The 19350-nt window shown below is 40.7% G+C and overlaps 1 protein-coding gene across 2 annotated transcripts; it reads right to left on the bottom strand.

Moving 5' to 3' along the window:
• Positions 1–294: 294 nt before the first annotated feature.
• On the bottom strand, positions 295–18468 carry SAMD8 (sterile alpha motif domain containing 8). 2 transcript variants are annotated; one of them, XM_014956329.1, is made up of 6 exons: positions 18311–18468; positions 10347–10954; positions 8516–8611; positions 7671–7788; positions 6690–6840; positions 295–5773 (listed from the first exon to the last, which is right to left on the bottom strand). In XM_014956329.1, the coding sequence occupies exons 2-6, from the start codon at positions 10922–10924 to the stop codon at positions 5469–5471; spliced, it is 1248 nt and encodes a 415-aa protein (XP_014811815.1). In that variant the 5' UTR covers positions 10925–10954; positions 18311–18468; the 3' UTR covers positions 295–5468. The 2 variants fall into 2 exon arrangements, with proteins under 2 accessions (XP_014811815.1, XP_014811816.1); XM_014956330.1 differs by lacking the exon at positions 18311–18468 and adding an exon at positions 16728–16838.
• Between the last annotated feature and the right edge of the window lie 882 nt (positions 18469–19350).

The following is a 19350-nucleotide window of genomic DNA, read 5'->3' on the forward strand; positions in this document are numbered from 1 at the left end:
CAGTTTCCTTTTTTCATTATGGTCTTCAACAACTAATTTAAAAAAAACAAAAAACACCACACTGAGGAAAGGTTTCATATTTAATATCTAAATAAAAGGCTTCATAATTAATATCTAAATTAGATTGACCAAGATTTAATAATTCAGAGGGAGGTAAATGAAAAACTTTCTAACTGTTCAGCACATTAAGTTTATCTCGGTCACACTAATTGGAGAATGTTTTAGCTGGATTAAGGTCACAACAGTAACAGAGATAATGAGCCATCATTTTATATAAAGTAAACCAAACATTTGTCATCTTTCAAATATTTTATTTTAGTACTTTTAAATATGTTTTAATACAACAAAGATATAAAACAATATATTAATTCAATCTGAGTTTAGAATCAAAACAATATTTACTTATTTACAGTACTCACTTTAAACTTCACTGGCATACCTTCTAACCATTAGGTAATACTATTTTCTCGGTTGGAACAAAACTGAAGTCACTGTTCAGTGTGAAAAGTCATGTTTCTACATCCCTATTATGTTAAGTACCATGTACAATGCAGTTTGTGGTTTCTCACATTTGACAAATTTCTCCTATTTGACAAAACTGAATTGAAAGAGGAAAACTAAGTTACAGTTAGTCTTTCTAACTATGCAGTCACTAGACTAACAGGTCAGGTTATCGTGCTCCACATTTATCACCTCAAGGAATTACACACCTATTACAAACTGACTTTACAAATGTGCATGTCACTGAATTATGTACATAATACTCACTGTAAATTTCCTACGATACAAGCGGCAAATATGCAGGAAACTGCTATAGGAAGGTTCAGAGTTCACAATACTATTGTGTTGGAAGGGTTGTGAGGGGCTGCTTTTCTTCATGGAACGAAGACAACATCAGCAGGCTCACTCCAAAGGGCTTTTTTTCCCCCCCCCAGAAATACTGCTTCAATTAGAATAGAGACAATGTCAAATATACATCAGCAATAGTGATCTGTATGAATCATCAGTGGCCTACCAATTAACCCTGGGCTGATTAAGTCCACACATGCAAATTAACTCCGAGGGTAAGCTGGCTCCCTGCTAGGACTCCTGCCAGATACACTTCCGTCTTGACAAGACTATGATGGGCTTTGTAGTTACAGGTTAAGTTTTTATAAAAGTATCCTAGCTTATTCAAAAAACGCAGAAAAACCAATATTGTCTATAGATTACTACAAATTCTCCCCAGAATTCTCTCTTCAGCAGAAACTACATGGACAGGATGAAAAACTAGCATAGTCGTTATAGGTTACTTTTCTTATTCTCCGGGTCAACAATACCTACTTTTTTTTTTTCCTAAGACATCTGCTATTTCTTCAAACGTTAAGACTCAGCTCCACCATAGTTTTGGTGCTTGAAAAGCGAGTGCACTCCCGCACACCAGAAAACCCAGCTAAAAAATAAGGAACAAATGCCACTCTGAAGTACGCAAGCACTGCTTAAAAAAACAAAACACAAGATTGCAAAATACTTGTATTGATGTCTGAGTTCAACACTTCCCTCCCTCCGATACTCTTTTTGGCGCTACGTGCAACACAGTCATAGAGAAAAGAAGATTACAGGAACCTGTGCTTTTGTCCTCATTGAGGGGTTTCAATACTTCTAAATAACCTTATTTAACATGCTTGCATCAAAAACAACTTTTTTTTTTTTCAAATCATTTAACTGAGTTGCTTCTTATGGCAGCTAACTATCAAGAGTTTCTTATGATGCTTTTTTTTTTAAAATGTTTATTCTCTCAGAATCCAGTTAAGTAGTAATTTCTTTGAAATTCTACTGGAATTTACCACACACAGCTGCTACTTGGCCTTATCCAAGAAAACACTCAAACGGTAACCCTCACTGAACTCAGTATTTTAGTGATTTCCTTAAAGTGAAGCATGTCATTTGCTTTATCACAAGCAGTATTACTTACAGGAGCCAATTCTTGCTAGTCTTGGACATTTAAACACTTCAGGCCTACCCACATTTCCATACCAACACTCTGTCATAAGTGTTGTTTGCCAGAGGACAAGAAGATAATTAACATATACGGAAGTTTTCTGTATCATTATTCAGGAACAGCTGGAGGAACCTTCCTTAAAGATCCTTCCAAAAGCTTTTGTCAGTGGGATCATAATTTGCTAAAACACCCATCTATGAAAGTATTTCTGTATGCAGGTGTAATGTCATAAAACCACTAGTTTAAGGGATCTTCCAGAAAGGAAAAACTAAAGGCAAAAACCCTAGGAAAGCTATTTTAAGAAGCTGTGCACAAGGTACAAGGGAAAAACAGAAGGGGAGGAATAAAAGGAGGGGAGATTGCCTCTGTCTATCGCTTTCAGAAACGTGCACACATCTCCAAACCGATAATAAGGAAGAGCTGAAAACTATCCTCAAATCTCAAATATTACCAGATTTAATTCCCTTCTCTGAATCCAGGTTACGTGTGTGCTCCCACGGACCACAGAGGATGACTTTGCACAAAACAGATGCAGGAAGCTAAAGGACAGCAAAAAGACCGGTGTGTGAACACGGGGGATGGGGACAACCCTGAACACATTCAGCATTAAATCCAACGCCCAACGCTTCTCTCCTGCCTTTACTTAAAAAGGACTGTTAGCAGCAGAGAAACAGCAAAATGCTTTTAAAACACTGACTTTTTGAAAAGGAGGTACAGAATTTTAAGCCTGTCAGTCACTTGCAAACTGTTTCCATCTAATTAACAATAATTAACATCATCAGCTTTACAGAATGACCTGTGCTCTTCTGCATGTCAAAGATTTTTTTTTTTCTTCTATCAATTTCAAGCATTCCTCTTGCATATTTTTTGAAGGACAAAATTAACTTCCCAAATGAAGAGGACAATTTTCTTGACAATGCTTTAACCCACTTCAATGCTCACAAAAGTCAACCTTATTTGTCTTGGACTCAGATATTTAGCATCAAGAGGAACAGCACAGAAGAACAAGCTTCCTTTAAAAAACACTGATAGGCAATGCTGATTTAAAACACAGATTTACTTAACAGAATTTGAAAAATTAAATTAGAACAAAGAGAGAAGCCTTACGTTTCAAAGTACATGAACTTCTTTTAAAAAAAAAAGTATTGAAATGATAGCTTTACTTTATGTAAACATTGTTACACTGGGCTGTACTTGAAAATTCTCCTGCATGTCTAAGTTGCAAAATAATTTTTCAGGTTAGATACAGCTACGCCACTTCGTACTGACATGGTTCTCTTCAGAATCAATAGCTTTGAACGTTTAATTGCATCCCTCTCCACATGCTACAACTCACAATATGATCCTGCCCATCCTGAGAACAGATGCTTTCCTAGAGTTTAAAAAAAAAACAGCATTCATAGCTGTATGTGCATTGCAAAGGCAAATATAAATTAACAAATAGAGCTCTTTCATTATAAAGTCTCAAGAGGAATGTTCAAATTGCCTTTCTGAAATCAGAAAGGCAAGGACAGCAAATGAGAAGTCTTTAAATCTTTCAGAAAATCTTATCCTTAAGTGTAGGCATACTCCCCCAGTTCAGATGGGAAGAGCCATTGGGCTATGGCAGATTGAACAATATAGTATTACACTTGCAATTTTGCTTAAAAATTGGAATGTTACAAATATAAAAGTCTGCAGAATCGTACAGTGTATGTGTGCTCAATACAGTTGGCAGAGATACTCCGAGAGGCACAATTCCTCTGTGGAATAGGAGCTAAATTAAGTTACAAAAGTAATATACTGCTAAGAGTGGAAGATAGTCAAATTAGTACAATCCAGGTTTATAAAAGGAACACGGTGCAGCAAGGAGTAGCCCACAGAAGGGTACAAACCTCCAAATACAAAACTCTCTTGCAAAATTCCAAAGGGATTATTTTCCAGGCAAACGTAAGTACGTTGTGGCCATTAAGTCAGCTTGTACCAAGCTGGAAATGCTTCCAGTGGCTTTCCAAGGCTGACTTACACCACCTTTTGCACACACCACTTATTCTGGAATTCCAGTAACCAAATCAAAAGGTCTATAATATTTTTTTCTGATTATCACCTTTTGCCTATCAGTTTCCATCTAGCATAAATCTAATTGCAAGTCTCTACAGCCAATGTCAGCACTGTCCCCTTACAAACCACCGCATGCAGAAGGCCTCACCAACGGCGCAACCCTTGCTTACGTGTTATGGACTCAGAGTGTTGGTTTGGGGTTTTTTGGGGGGGTTTGTTGTGGTTCTTTTTTATTTATTTTTTTGAAAAACAACCAAAACTCAACTGCTTATGATATTTTCTGAGGGTAGTAAATGAGCAACTTAAATTAAGAACTAGTCTCTTTTCATGTTTGTTAGAAGAACATATACTCTGTGTGTTTTTATACATATATAAACAAATATACTGTGTATATATATATCCAGAGACATTCACCATATTGTTGACACCAGAGTGCTAAAACATACATCAATATGAGCACTATTTCCAATACTCACTATTATTACTTTTCCTGAAAGAGTTACTACATGCATTTTCCCCATCCATTTATGGGACAGTAAGATATATGAAGATAACTGTTCTGTTTTTCCAATGTTAAAGAGCTGCTCCTAAAAAGCATGCACAGGTTTGGGTATAAAGCAATTAAAAACCACACAGAAAAGTTATTTTGTGGCTTTAAATTCACTAAAGCTAAATTAACTTTACTGTCATTGGATGTAGCATTTACTTTAACTCATTTATTTAAACACAAAAGGGAAAACTTCCAAGTGCTAGAACAACCATGTAGACAACTGATAGACTAGACTAAATAAGCTCTCATTAAAAAATCATCATCACTGCATAGCCACAAGGCAGACTCTCATTTTTGGCAACCCATACACAGACCATTTATACTGTCAATTATACTTTAAGACTTGTTATTTAACAGTTAAGAGACCCTTTTAGCAAGGAACTATACTGTTTTCCTCATTATGACACAATACTCCTCAATCCTTAAGTATACACAGAGTTTGTTTCAGAATCACATTTATGACTGTTTTCAAAGAAAATCCTCATAAAGTTCTAATTTTTAAGTCAGTATATGTAAAGGCTGGCATGTCAGGTAACGGAGATTATTTGGACCTGTAAAGGGCATATTATACTCGGTACAAGAACATATTTGAGGTTACAGTTATTTAAACATTCACACAGAACCTTACTAAGGGCAGCAATATGCTGGTTCATAGTCATGGTTCACTGACAGCCTTTACCAGTCCCTCCATTGTTTTCTATCAAAGCAACAAGAAAACAAAACACATCCCCGTGATGTACGAGAACCCCATTCTATGGCTAAGAATCTAAGAAGCAAGACAAGGAGGAGGAGATCACAGAGTGAGAAAAATGTTACTTTACATCCCCCCCACCCCGCTCACCTTGTAGGATCTTAGTCATAACACTTCATGCAAATCTGAACTGACCCCCACACTCTTCAGCCAATCAATCTTTTCAGGATAGTAGGTTTTGAAAAGGGCCAGCAATACTCATTGGGAACAGTACCGTTAACGTTGCATTCAAAAAAAGAAAACATTGGAAACCAGATCCTGGCTCTCCTGCTCTGTTGATAGGCTCTAGTATTAGCCAGCGTGTGGTAATACAGGAAGAGTCTTGTAGTGATGTAAAAGGCAATGAAGACGTCTATAGAATAATGTTCATGTGCAGCTAAAATGAAGAAGATTCCAAAGAGATTCAGGACCCAGGATAAGGTATGCAAGAAGTTCCAGCTCCTTGGCGTATCTAGGAGAAAAAAAAGAGAGGGACACACATTAATGTCTCAAAAAATCCGGGTCATTATGAAATCCCAGCCTAGACATTGCAAGTTTTTATACAGATTTTTTCATGCAAATATGCGAGGAAGTTACTGCCTTCACTTGGAATTTTTGTTTACATCTACAGGTCCAATAAATCCAATGAAAACAACCACACAAGTTATAAACACCTATCACTTCATGACTTCATTTACAGATACGGCTATTACGCATTTCTGAACTAACAGAGCATCCTAAAATGGTTTAGGACCACACAAAGCAGAATTCTTTGTTCAACCAACTTCTTTTAGTGAAAATTCTGCCTTTTCCAGGTAATAAGAGGAAATAATGTTACTGCAATTATTCCATCATAGGTGAACTCTAATTATCTTAGCTTACTAGATTATGTATCAAATCACACTTTTATTTATAGAGGAGTACTATTGTTTTATACACTCTCACTCATTAAGATGTTTGGCATTTTGGCTTTATGGATGATACTAAGTTTACAGCCACCTCGCCTGGTATTTCACCTGACGGGCCGGTGGCAGATACCTAGGGAAGGGTGCAGGAACAGACAACCATAAATATCTTCCCTCGTGTTCTCCCAGTAGCAAGCTAGAAGCCTCTCTAATTTTCTTGGCTCGTGTTCTTTCCTGAGTGCCCTATTCATCCTTCCTGTCTGCAAGGGAACTGTCCCAAACCTGAGGAAGAGCACAGCAATCTGAATTTATATTTGTTTGCTCTAATGTTACACACGCTGAACTTTTTGAGGAGGTCAAGCAGCAGAGATTCTCAATATTTAAGGATATTTAAGTATTTACACTCTCGTACCACTGACTGACAGCAAGCAGGACATATTCTTAACGCTTAAGGACATTTAAGTATTGACACTCTGTACTTACATTCTGTGACAAAGAAGTTGAGCATGGTCAGGACGACAGTGTGGCCACTGAACATGTAATCTCCACACGTATGTACTCCAGTCAGAGTCATTCCAAAACCACTCCATATTGCAAATGCCCGCTGGAGTTTTGCCCAAACATTGCCATACAACTAAAAGACAGTGACATTAATCGTAAGTTCCAACCCCACTGCCCAGAGAGTAGGTCCTTAAAATTAGCTGTATAGCACTATGTATGTTTAATACCATTTATCATGTTGGGTCTCTTATTAAAAATGCAGGTTAGTACTTCTTTGGGTTTTATTGTGGCAGTGAGTCACATTAGTAACTCCAATTACTAATTGTATTCATCATACCTCTGATGAATACTGGAATTTAGAGCAAGTATTTTATTGCAAGTGATTTATGCACAGCCTGCCGTATTCAACCTGCCAGTGTGTCGTTGTCAAGCTTTCAATATATTCAGCTCAAACCTCTTCCAACTAAAATTTGGGATAAAACCATAGAATCCCACGTTCTGTGGAACATCCTTTATTAGAAGGGGGAAATAATAATAGTGTTTTGGGGGTTTGTTGGTTTGTTGTTGGGGTTTGTTTTTTTTTCTTTTATTTCTTAAAAATGTGTATCCAATAAGACACAGAAGTTATTACTCCACTTTCAGCCTTTCTTCATAAAATCAGTACATTAAGCATATACTTCCCCGATGTATTCTCCATGCTTTATCTTGTGAAATATTCTGTACATCCTTCCCCAAGTAATTTTCTCCTCTCCAAAGTGTCAAGTGCTTCTAAGACCCCTAAGGATGCTTGCCTGCATCATGGCAATTAATGAAGGGGAGTGGAGGGTAACAGGAGAAACAGCCCTGTTCTTACAAACATATTTCTAACATTATGGTCACAACAATCTTAATCGTATCTTAAATAAAATTAAAAAAAAATAATAGGAAATGGGAAAAATAATGTAAAGCATTTAAAGTTTTTACCTTTCCAGTACACTGCAAGTGTTGGCCTGGCACAGAGAGTGAGGTAACAAACATTGTAATGCAACGTAATAAGAATACTGTCCCCATGAGGCTGCACAGTCTTCGTAGAAGTATAGATCTGGGAAAAAGCACATAGGAGCTGATTGCAAGAATCCTAATACATTGTATTTTTAAATCAGGAAAGCTACAATAAAAAACATTTCTCTGCACCCCGACTTAATCCCATAAAGTCCCTTCATCATCGCCACAAGTTTCACAGTAAAATATATATTTTATTATTTTTTTTAAAAAAAAGTAGTACTGTGAAGGTATGGTTCCATGTGACAGGGTGAGACACTATAGCAAGTCACCAAAAGGTCCAGCTCCACTCCTCTGCAGCTACGCTTTTACTAGCTTTGGCACTCGTACCTTCTGTTGCCAAACGGATAAAAATCAACAAACTGGTAAAAAATTAACCTAAAATACGCACGCACAAAAAAAAGGGGTTTCTACCCTTCAGTGACAGCAAGCTGCCAGGCTGGTTCAGTGCAATTTCATTCTTGTAGGATTTTCTTATATTCAAAATTTTTACAGTATGAGAGTATATACTGACAAATCTCTGAAATACATATGTTCTGAAGGAAATGACATATAAATCTGCTAGAAAAGTAAATTCACATAACTCTTCTGTAAAATTCACAAGTCACCATTCTTGATTAAATCCTCCCTAATCCCATAACAGGGACCTATTAGAATCTTACAAGATTTTTATTGAATGGAAAGTCTTAAGCAATCGTCATAAATTCTTGTTACAGCCCTTTGCCTGAATCAAAAGTACCAGTTAATTTGAATTTTATACACCGTACCTGTGTTTGTGAAGTAGAAGAACCAACAGCCAAATGTAGCAGAGAATTACGCCACATACTTCAGTCATAGCAAAAGCCCATGGTATCCTTGGGACGCTAAAAAAAAAAAAAAAGGGATGGAGCAAGAAAGTTAACTTAAAATACAGAGGCTTAATTTTTCTTTCTAGTCTCAGTATCGAGAATAAAGGCATATAAAGTTCTAACTACAAAACTAACTTGCATTAATCTGACAATAGTTTAAACTACAAACAAAAATTGTTTTGTTATACTGAATGAATTAATTTTTGATTCTATTATCTCCCTTTTAATCGTGTATTTTCAGCAGACATTTATAAAGAATTCACTCATTCAAAGAAAATCTCTAGTATGGTCTCTTAATTTACATGTGTGATTTACTAACAGGATGTGCTCCTCCACCATTGTTTCCCAACAACCTTTTTCATTCTGACACAAACTTGCATCATGTCAATTATGCTGCTTGTGCTTGTAAGAATGCCATGTCAACACAATTAATGAAACGCTGCAAAGCCTAAAATCCTACTTGTAATGAAACAGAACTGCAAAGAGAAGGGTTGGGAAAAATAAAAATTCTTTTCAAAGTTAGGTTTCAGTGATAATCACTGTATGCAAACCTTTTAGCCTTGCTTGACAAAAGATTTTAAAACTTTCTTGCACACACAACACCAGTAACAATTTCCACTCTGCAGTTTGACCAAAGTACAGACTGACAGACTTCAAGAGAGGCCACTCCTCATAGTTTTGTGTTGCTCCTGATACAAAGGGGTAGCAAAGCGCTGCACAAATGCTGGCTTTGTAGTAATCCCCTCATATTGTTCCACGAGCTGCTGCTTTCTGACCTCCCCATCCTGACCACTGAACACCACAGCAGTGCCCTGGGAACAAAATCTAGTCACATCATAGCTCCCGGTCTCTTTCCCCTCCTTCTGCTCTGCTGGATGTGGTCCATCCTTGCTGAGCTGTATCTAAATTTATGGGGGATTCTGCATGCTTACTCAAACAATTAGACTCCTACTGACTTCATGAAAACCATTAATGAAAATGGAAATTACGTCAGGAATAAGGAGACCACAAAGACTGAACTGTTTATCTTGTCCTTCAAAACTCTGTAGGCAGTAAGTTCTCTATTGCACAAGTGTGCTTCCTCCAAGGGGGTATTTATCCTCCATTAAACCTGTAGTCAATGACTAGAACTTCACCTTTGCCATTGTGTCTCTTTCCTACCTGGAGTTTTTTTTTTAAAAAATGAGCAGGCACTGCATAAGTCACACCAGTGTTTTAGTACAGATACTCTATGGTCAAAAAGATGCTGGTCTATTCAGTCTACATAAGAGTTTCCCTAAACCAACTTCAATAAATTGACAGTGGGGAGACAGCAAAAATACAGTATGAATGCCATTCCTTTTCAATTTCCTTGCTCACTGGCAGATAAAAAAAATCCTTCATTAATTTATTTTCCTGTATCACGGCACGTTAAGCTTCAAAGCAGCATCTGGATTTCATATCCACACCAGCTGACCATCACCCTTGTTATCAGAATGAGAGGATGGACAAATTAACTCCTGTGTTGTGATTGTATAGAATTCAGCATAAACTGGGTAGAACAACAGCTCAATTTGTTTTCCCCTGAGAAGGCTAAATCTCTGCATGTAACCAATACACATTTCAGTCTTAGCAGAAGGGTTTACTAGGCTATAACTACTATTTTGCAGAGTCATCTTCAAGAGCATACAAAACTTTGAAAAGACAGAAGAAAAGACAGCCCATATTTAACCATCAAGTTACTGTTCGGTTTTAAAAGAAAATTTCTTACCTATCTAGAAATATGTCTGGCAGAGGTGGATATGTTTGCATGTCAGGTACTCGCTCATGTACTATAACCATGACAAATGACGTAAAGCCAAACACTATGAAGACATACACACAACTTAAAATTGTCTTCCAATACTCGGGGTCCAGTCTTCGCGTAGAGTGTTTGTTTTTGCCATTTGCATACTGATACTGATCACCATTCAAGTCAGTAATTGGTCCATCATAGTCCCGAGGTACTTCACCGTTACAAAACCAATCTGAGCTCTGTAGTGAGCCAGCACTCGGGCACACTGTGCCAACGTGACTGTCACTGTTGTAACCCAGCTCTTCTAGGACATCAATATGTTGCTTCTGCAGCTTGCGTATGGACAACATGAGCCTTTTGATGTCCCCCAGGACTTTGATTTCCAAAGGTGGGGATCGTAAGTCATATTCTGTGAGTGTCAGCAGTGTAATTCCATCTAGCCTGTGTCTATTGCACAAAGTATCCACATATTCACAGAAGCCTTCTTCCTTCAGCCACCTCGCCACGTTCTTGGTGGTCCAACGTCGAATGCAGAGCTGGTTATTGCCTGCCATTATCCTCCACTATCCGCCAACAAAATTGACCTGTTATGTATTGGAGAAAGAGATAAGACCTGAATGTTAATGAAGACTACTGAAATGTCAGCTTATTTTGTGCAATTTTAGATGCTTAATTAGCCAAAGGCTTTTCATATAAGACCCCGCTAAAAAACAGACACAAAATTTGTTAAGTAATATAATAATGCTTTTAAAACAATTTTTTTACTCAAGCAAAACCAAATTAAGATTATCTCACTTGTTCCTAAATAGAAATTTAAAGCCACCAAGAAGCAGAATATTTCCTAAATGCACCCAGTCTACTTTCAGTCTTTTGTTAAAAAAAAAAAAGAATCAGAATTTGTTAATTACACGAGGCAATGAAACCTACAGATTACTCTGTTTAAGTACCAGCTTAATCATTAGCCTTTTCCACTGTCTGCAGTTCATAGACTAAGCAAGAAAGTATAGCCAGCGACCACATAAAGCTGAGTTAAAGCTAAAATAATACATTACAATACAGGTCCAATACATTCCACTGTTTTAAAATATATATACACTGAAGTTTTGGTGACATCATATTCTCCCCCCCCTCCCCACCCCTCCAAAGTAAACTTAAGACTACGTATCTACACTAATATTGACTGGAGGCATCTTAGTTGAATGCTGATGATGCAGCCATCATATTTCTATATTTGTTTGATCTCAATAATTTAGATAGATGCTTATTGCATTGCAAATCCTTTAAAATATTCATCTTTCAAAATACCATTACTGGAAACTCAGCATTAGCTTTAATTCCAAGGCATCTTTAAAAGTGATGTGGTAACAGGTAACAACATAACACACCAAAATCAGAAAAGATGTATTCCCTTCATACAGATTTCTCAGTTACTGTTTCCTGACCCTAGTCACATGGAGGTGACAAGTCACCAGAATAACTTAGAACAACAACCAGAAAAAAATAATATTACATGGAACAGGTAAAAAAATTTTGAAAGGCTACTGGTGATGTGAAAGTAATAAAAAGCTTATCCAATATTTAAGACCCACAGCAGTACAGAATGGATTTGTGCATAATTTATATTTGGTGGCTTATGTACAGCTACCATCTAAGAAACAGCTACAATTTCACAGCTCTGTTGTACTCAAAAAACCAGTCTAATTAACTAGAATGCTTCAATCATGCCAACCAAATCTCAGAAAATACAATACACTAGTGTCACATACATCATTCAAGGTTTTCAGAGTGAAAGCAAGGAAACAGTCTATTTAATCTATTATTTACCTTCCGTATACAGTAAACAGGTACTCAAATCCCTCATGAATATATTCACACAAAGTTTTATATTGCTTTCAGGGGTACCGCTCTTCCACTAACAGAAGCTCTTTCCTTCTCACCTCTCTTTTTAAAAAGGTACTGTACCTATTGTTAGAAATAGCTCTTATCATAATTATTGGATGCCACTTTTTCTTCCAACTTACATCTAAAGGGACCACACAATATTTTCTTCTAGATCAGAGAAGATTCAGCTTGTTCCATGAGACTTCCCAACCGTGCAAAGAAATAGTTTAGAAGAAAAATGAATGCACAAATCAAAGTTGCCTTCTAAAAGAATTAAGGGAGTGGTACTTCTGCAGATATTCTCTCTGGAGTTGACTGTATATTAACATGTAATTAATGCATAGCTTTAATTTCTCAAAATTCCATATACAGTCAATATGTATATAAGCTTTAATACCTCGATTTAAATAATTGCCACAACATCCATAAACCACTACTAGAATCTCTGCATATACTGTACTCTTCCTTCTCCATATAAAAGGTTATTTCCTCATTTCTGTGTTATCTTACTATTTTTGAAAATGTTGCCCAACACAACTGTAGCAACTATGTTGCACTCACAGCTATTAACAAAAGAAATTATGACATTTAATTTGTAATTAGTTATCAGTTAGTTGACTTTTTTTTTTGTACTACATTTTTATCTTCTGTAAAAAAAAATCAAACTTTAGTTTCTTATGTGGACATCCAGCTTTCCTTACTTGGAAATACAGACAAAATAAAGACAAAATTTGTTAACCACAGGGTTTTTTGTAACACTAAGCATTGCAATTTTTTCTAAAAGCAGAGAACTTAGACTCACCAAAAATACACTCAACTTACTGATTTGTCTTCTAACCAGAGCAGCTTCTGAGGGCAAAAGCAAGAAACTCTCCCTAAACTGTAAGATTTCTGTTCATTAGTCACAAGCCAAGTAGCCTTACATCAGCCTGGTGTCTCTTCATCTGGCACCGCAGGAATAAAAATCAAGCCTTACATTAGTGCAATAAAAGTGACCTTCCAACAGTGAGTAAGGTACCCATCAAAGGTCATTTCTGAAGGGGTTGGACCTGGGAGAAAGTCTACGTTAATCTTAAGATAGGACCTGCTCCTGTTTTTAAGTGCAAAGTTAAGACATTCAACCAACTGGAAAAGACAAATCAACAAAAGAAACAAGCACTTACAGAAAACACAAACCATTTCACACAGCTGGCAACTAATTTCACCTCAACAGCAACAGTTAAGTTCAGTTTTGATGACAGGGCAATTTCTTTAAACTCAGAAACTGCTTTCTCCTTCAGACCATTTATTTAGTGCCACTTTCATAGCTTAAAGGGTAAAAAGCACTTTCCCTAGTAATCTTTGCACCTGGAATGCAATACAGATCTCGGGGCACAATTGCTACTGTTCATTTTTGAAGCTTAGGAATGCTGCACAACACTACCAGCCTGCCACACAAGACGGACAAGTTTGCAGAAGAGACGGAGTCACCAAGATAACTGTGTTTGTCTTCTGAAAGAAAACAGCACCGGTAACCACTTTGCTTTCTACAGTACTGATTTTATTGCTGAAACCAAATAATGGATAACGTTATTTAATGATGAATAATACACGAGAAACACAGAGCAAGCACAGACTTAAACGTCAGAAGGCAAAATGTACTTTTCGCCTGACATCAGCAATGTCTGTGGCTGCCTAACTGATTACTGTCCTGCTACTGTGACTTTATATTTAGTCAGCTCATCAACAGTATGTATCATGTGTCTTGTTTCCCTTTTTCCCTCCCCAGCCTTTCAATTAACAGCATGAACACAACTCAGTATGAAGTTCATGCACGTACGTATAAGTATTTATTTTTTTTTAAAGAAAAACGTTACTTTATGAGCCATGAACACTTCTAATATTTGGTTCGGGCATGTTAAAAAATGAGATACCTCTGAGAGGTTGAGTATAACCTTAGCCCAATATTTTTCCTAGAGGTATATTTAAATATGGAAAATTAGTCTCTCATAATAATTATCCACAATTCTATCATGTTTTCCTCTACTGAATTACTGCTAGTCGCCCACTAAGACCCAAACTTTCCTAGCAAGCAGCCTTTGAGTCAGTATATTGAGGTAAAAATGCGGAAAGTTGAATGTGATTATCCCTACTGTAGCCAAGGGAAAGTGGCATCAATATCACACTAGCATTAGGACGTGTTCCTGTTACAGAAAAAAACCTCAGTTACACCAGAACTATAGCTGAAGGGTTAAATAATACCCAAGTTACATCCACAGGGGTAGCAGCACACCGACTGGATTTGCTTATTCCAGACACACATGCAAAACTCCACCAGCACCAGGACTGCTTCATCACCTGCCCTCCAGGGCCTGGGGCAGCCTGGGGCTCTCCTTGCTGACATGCCTCTTGATTTTTTTTTCCCAGATAGGTTCAACCCTCACCATCCTTGAGAAGAATTTTAGGAAGCGCACCAAAGAACTATCAGATCTCAAGTGATTTAACCTACATTTCTCTGCAGAAGGTTCCAAGCTGAAGTTGGAATATAGGTGATTCCCACTCAGCCCCTCCTTCGCCGGCTGAGGAGTGCGGCATCTCTCACCTCGGAGGAAAAGTTTCTCTGCACAAAGGCTGCTGGTTCACATGTGGACAAGACCCAGGTTTGAGGGCTTGGCTCCCCACACACAAAAAAAGCCATACACACAAAAATGTGCGCTGAGCCAGCCTGCAATAATAAGGCTACTGTCACACACCAACTTAGTCATGCTGCGCTGGAAAAAGAACACACAGCACTGCCTTGTTATGCACCAAAAGTCTTGGATACTCAGCTGACTTGCATCAGAAGCTTGACACTTGCTCTTCCTGAAAACTTTGAATTCTTCAGTGCTTATGTAAAACAAATAGCACCACAGGTTTCGTTGCCATACAGTATATGGTGACTTAATCCTTACCTTCTAAGGTATAGTACGGTATACCTCATACAGTACCTTCATATATAGTAAGGTATCTTGTAAACAAAAGGAGAGAAAGAACACCTGCAAAACCAGTAACTGATTTTTCCACGTTTTTTTTTTAATACAATAGCTCCCACGCTATATATAAAACTGATCAAACACAGCACAATGCCCACCGCGAGACCGAAAAACTGGATAAGTACTTTCTTGAAGCAAGCCTATAATAATTTCAAATGTGGAAATATTTCCTGTAAAACTTGTTTAGTTTGTCGTATGTCTTAGGTTTTAAACCACCAAGGAAGATGTACTTTTCAAGAATTATTTATTGAAGTGCTGCACTGTGGAAAATATAGAACAGATATTATAAAATCAAAGATTAGTTCCATACGCTTAGAACAGTCTTCCTGCTGGAACGCCTCCATGCAGAACTGACAGCAGCTACTACAGAAAGTCCCAAAAGCTAAACATATTTGTCTTAAGAACCACTAAGTGCAGTTACATATTGCAGCAAGCTGAACAGAACACATACTGCTCCCTGATTTTAACACCTCATTAAACCAAATGGGTTGTACTATACTCAAGTGAACACTAAGAGCGGCTCAACTCCTAATCTGCTAACAAAACATTTATACTACCACCATAATTCAAGGAACACACAAGTGATTTTTAAACAACTGATCAAGTACTCCACCACTTATCTTAGGATGTAATTCACGGTATTTCATTAATGTTTGTACAAGATCTTGAAATTTCACACCCTAAGTGTCAAGTATTTTTTCCTCCAACTTCAAGAAACAGTATATCCATGTTGTAACAGAATGTTTGCTGCTCTTGATCCTTACACGACTTGGCAGTAGAACAACTCAGGTTTGCTTTTCTCCTTTTATTCTTTTCTTTTCTTCCTACACCCTCATCTTAGGATGGAAATCGGGGAAGACACGAACAAACTCTCCATCCAAATGAATATCAGAATAATACAGTGAAACTGTGTTTGTTCTTACCCTCCACAATCATCTACAACTTAATCTTTCTGGTTTAGTCACAATCTAGGAGCTTTCCTCACTTGAGATGCCTTAAAATAGATAAGGAATAAAAAACTTCTAATTATACGATTATCAAATAAACATTTATAATGTAACATGGTTTATGGATCTCAACCAGCTTAGCAGGCTGCAAAATTGAGCTCTGTACCAAAGAAAAGTGACAGTATAGATCCTGAAAGATTGCAACTCCTTGGCCAAGCTGTGTTTTCAATTGTATACTACCAAAAAAACCCCAACGAGCCAGTTAAAAAGAAGAAAAATAGCTCACATCGGATAGCGAACAAGATAATTTAAAATTCTTGCTCTTCACAAATCTACAGAACGTTTCCTTCACATCTAAGTAGCACTTTCACAACAAGAACTTATCAAGTTTCCCCACAGAATTTCCTTCCACTGGGTATAAAAAAATCATTTCGCCCCAATCTTGCCAGTTAATTCCTTTTACTTTCTGTAACACAGGAAAAAAAGGTGGAAGAACAAGACCAAAGGAATTTCCTTACCTCTGATATACAGCAAGAGGCACCCCCTACCAAAGATGAGGGGTATTTAAATGCCAGGAAACCTCTCGCTGAGTTCTTGCCTCTCCAGAGCACAGCATGATCTGCTGCTCTGTGGAGGTGGCACGGACACGGTGTCCAGCTGCCGGATGGAGCTCTGTGGAGATGGAGCATACTGAGGGCAAGTGGGATCTTCCATCAAGTCACCTTACAACGCGGAGCGTGTGTTGGGTTTTTATAAAGTGAATTTTGCAAACTGACAAAACCACGAGATCACTTCAACTCCAGTCACAAACTAATAAATATGTGAACGTTGAAACTGCCTCTCATTTGCCTCTTCTTCTGTTAAAGTACAGAGCTGGAAAAAACCACCCCTTTGAAGTATTGTTTTTTTTTAAAATAGCAATCACTAAGTGAACAGTCTGACAGGTCACCTAAAGCATTAGCAATGTAGGTTTGAGAGACGGAGCGGGTAACAGTTCCTGCAGAGTTTCAACTTTCTAAACGCGCACAGGCCTCAAAACCACACAAAATCTGTCCCGCTCAGTCAGACTCCTCCAGTTCCACCCTGAAATCACACAGCAGGCGTGCCAACCTGTGACAGCACCTTTCCGTGCTGCTGCCCTATTTATCAAATCCTACACGCTCAAAAACTACTTTTTGAGCAAAATCTAATACTTTGCCCTCAGAAAACCCACCAATCTTACACCATTGGCAGCGAAATCAGTAAGATAGCCGAATATCTATTTGGAGCTGGTGGGACCGTTTTGACATCAAACTGGGAGGCTGGCACAAAGAACAACCCCTCGGCACCACGTCCAGCGGTGGTGTGTCCCCTGTGCAGGGGGGCACAGGCTGAGGAACCCTGGTGGTGTGTCCCCTATGCAAGGGGGACACAGGCTGAGGAACACCAGTGGTGTGTCCCCTGTGCAGGGGGACACAGGCTGAGGAACCCTGGTGGTGTCTGCCCTATGCAAGGGGACATAGGCTGAGGAACCCCACTGGACACAGGCTGAGGAACCCTGGTGGTGTGTCGTCTGTGCAGGGGGACACAGGCCGAGGAACCCCAGCAGATACAGGCCGAGGAACCCCACCACCACCACCCTCCCCTCACCAGACCCGCTACCCCAACACCCGCCCCGCTCAGCGCCCTGCGGACCCTCCGCTCCCACCCCCGCCCGCCAAACGAGGCTTTTTTTTTTTTTTCCTCCTCCTTAGTCACTGCCGAAGAAGCAAATTTACCAAGTTCAGCACGAAAGCGACACAACCGGGCGGGAAGCGCTCAAACGCTCCATCCTCCCCACGGCAGACGGGGACACAGGCGCGATGTCCGGCTCCCGGGCAGCGGGGCTCCCTCAGCAGCCGGCCCCGGCGCACGCCGCCGACACCCCACCGGCCCACGGCCCTCTCCCTCCCGAGACCCAGACACACGCCGACCCCGGTCCCCCCGCCCGGCGACCCGGCCGCTCCTCACCGGCGGGGCGGCTCTCCCGCGTCCCCCGGGCACCGCGCCCCGCTGCGGGGCGATCCCTGCGAGGAGGAAAGGAAGGGAGCGCCCCCCGACCCCGCACCTCCCCCGGCCTCACCTGCCGCCGCGGCGGCAGCAGCGTTAAGTGGCGGTGCCGCAGCGCCCGGCCCCGGGGCGGCGGCGGCTCCTGCGCGCCCTCCCTCTCTCCGGCGGCAGCGGCGGCGGCGGCGGCGGCCACCGCCACCCCCCCATCACCCGGCCGGAAGTGGCGGCCGGCAGCGCCAGCGCCTCCCGGGCGGCGGAAGGGGCGGAGGCGGCTTCCGGGAGGGGCGGCGGAGGCCGCAGCGGGGTGTTCCCTCAGCGCGGAGCGGCGGGGCTCAGGCCCGTGACTGGGGTGTCCCCTCAGCGCGGAGCGGCGCGGGCCAGGACCCTGGGTGTCCCCTCAGCGCGGAGCGGTGGGGCCCAGGCCCGGGCTGCGCCGCTCCGGGCTAAGGGAACACCCAGGGCCCAAGCCCGTGACTGGGGTGTCCCCTCAGCGCGGAGCAGCGGATCCGGGCCCGTGACTGCGGTGTCCCATCAGCGCGGAGCGGCGCGGCCCGGGCCTGGACCCTGGGTGTCCCCTCAGCGCGGAGCAGCTGGGCCCGGGCCCTGGGTATTCCCCCGCAGCGCCACGCAGCCCCGGCGTGTTCCCTCAGCCCTGCGCGTTCCCTCAGCGCGGTGCAGTGCGGCCCCGGCCATCGCTGGTCCCTGCCGCCCCCGGGGACCCTGCCCGGGGTTACCGCGGGCTTCGCCGGCACGGGCTGAAGGTCCTGAGGGGTTGCTGCCGGCCGACTTGGCCTTCGTGGGGCTTCCAGCAGCTTGTCGCCCCAATCATACCCCTTCATTAAACCTCCCGTCGGGGCCCAGGCTGTGCCACACACAAACGGCTGGATGGGCTGCCTCGGTTCTTGGGGGTGAAAGTCTGAAATACATAGAAGTGCAGTCACAAGCCCTCTGAGCTGTGAGAGAAACTCCAAACCCATAGGTTTTGGTGGTCGATGGCAAATTTTTTAGAGGTCGTAAGACAAGACATGACTAAATCTGCCATGATTCCAACAGAGATCAGCTGAACGGAGTCTTGCTTCTCTAACTGTATCTTGGTTTTCTAACAAGAAAAAT

This window comes from Calidris pugnax, unplaced genomic scaffold, assembly GCF_001431845.1.
Source record: "Calidris pugnax isolate Ruff unplaced genomic scaffold, ASM143184v1 scaffold196, whole genome shotgun sequence".
Taxonomy (NCBI): domain Eukaryota; kingdom Metazoa; phylum Chordata; class Aves; order Charadriiformes; family Scolopacidae; genus Calidris; species Calidris pugnax.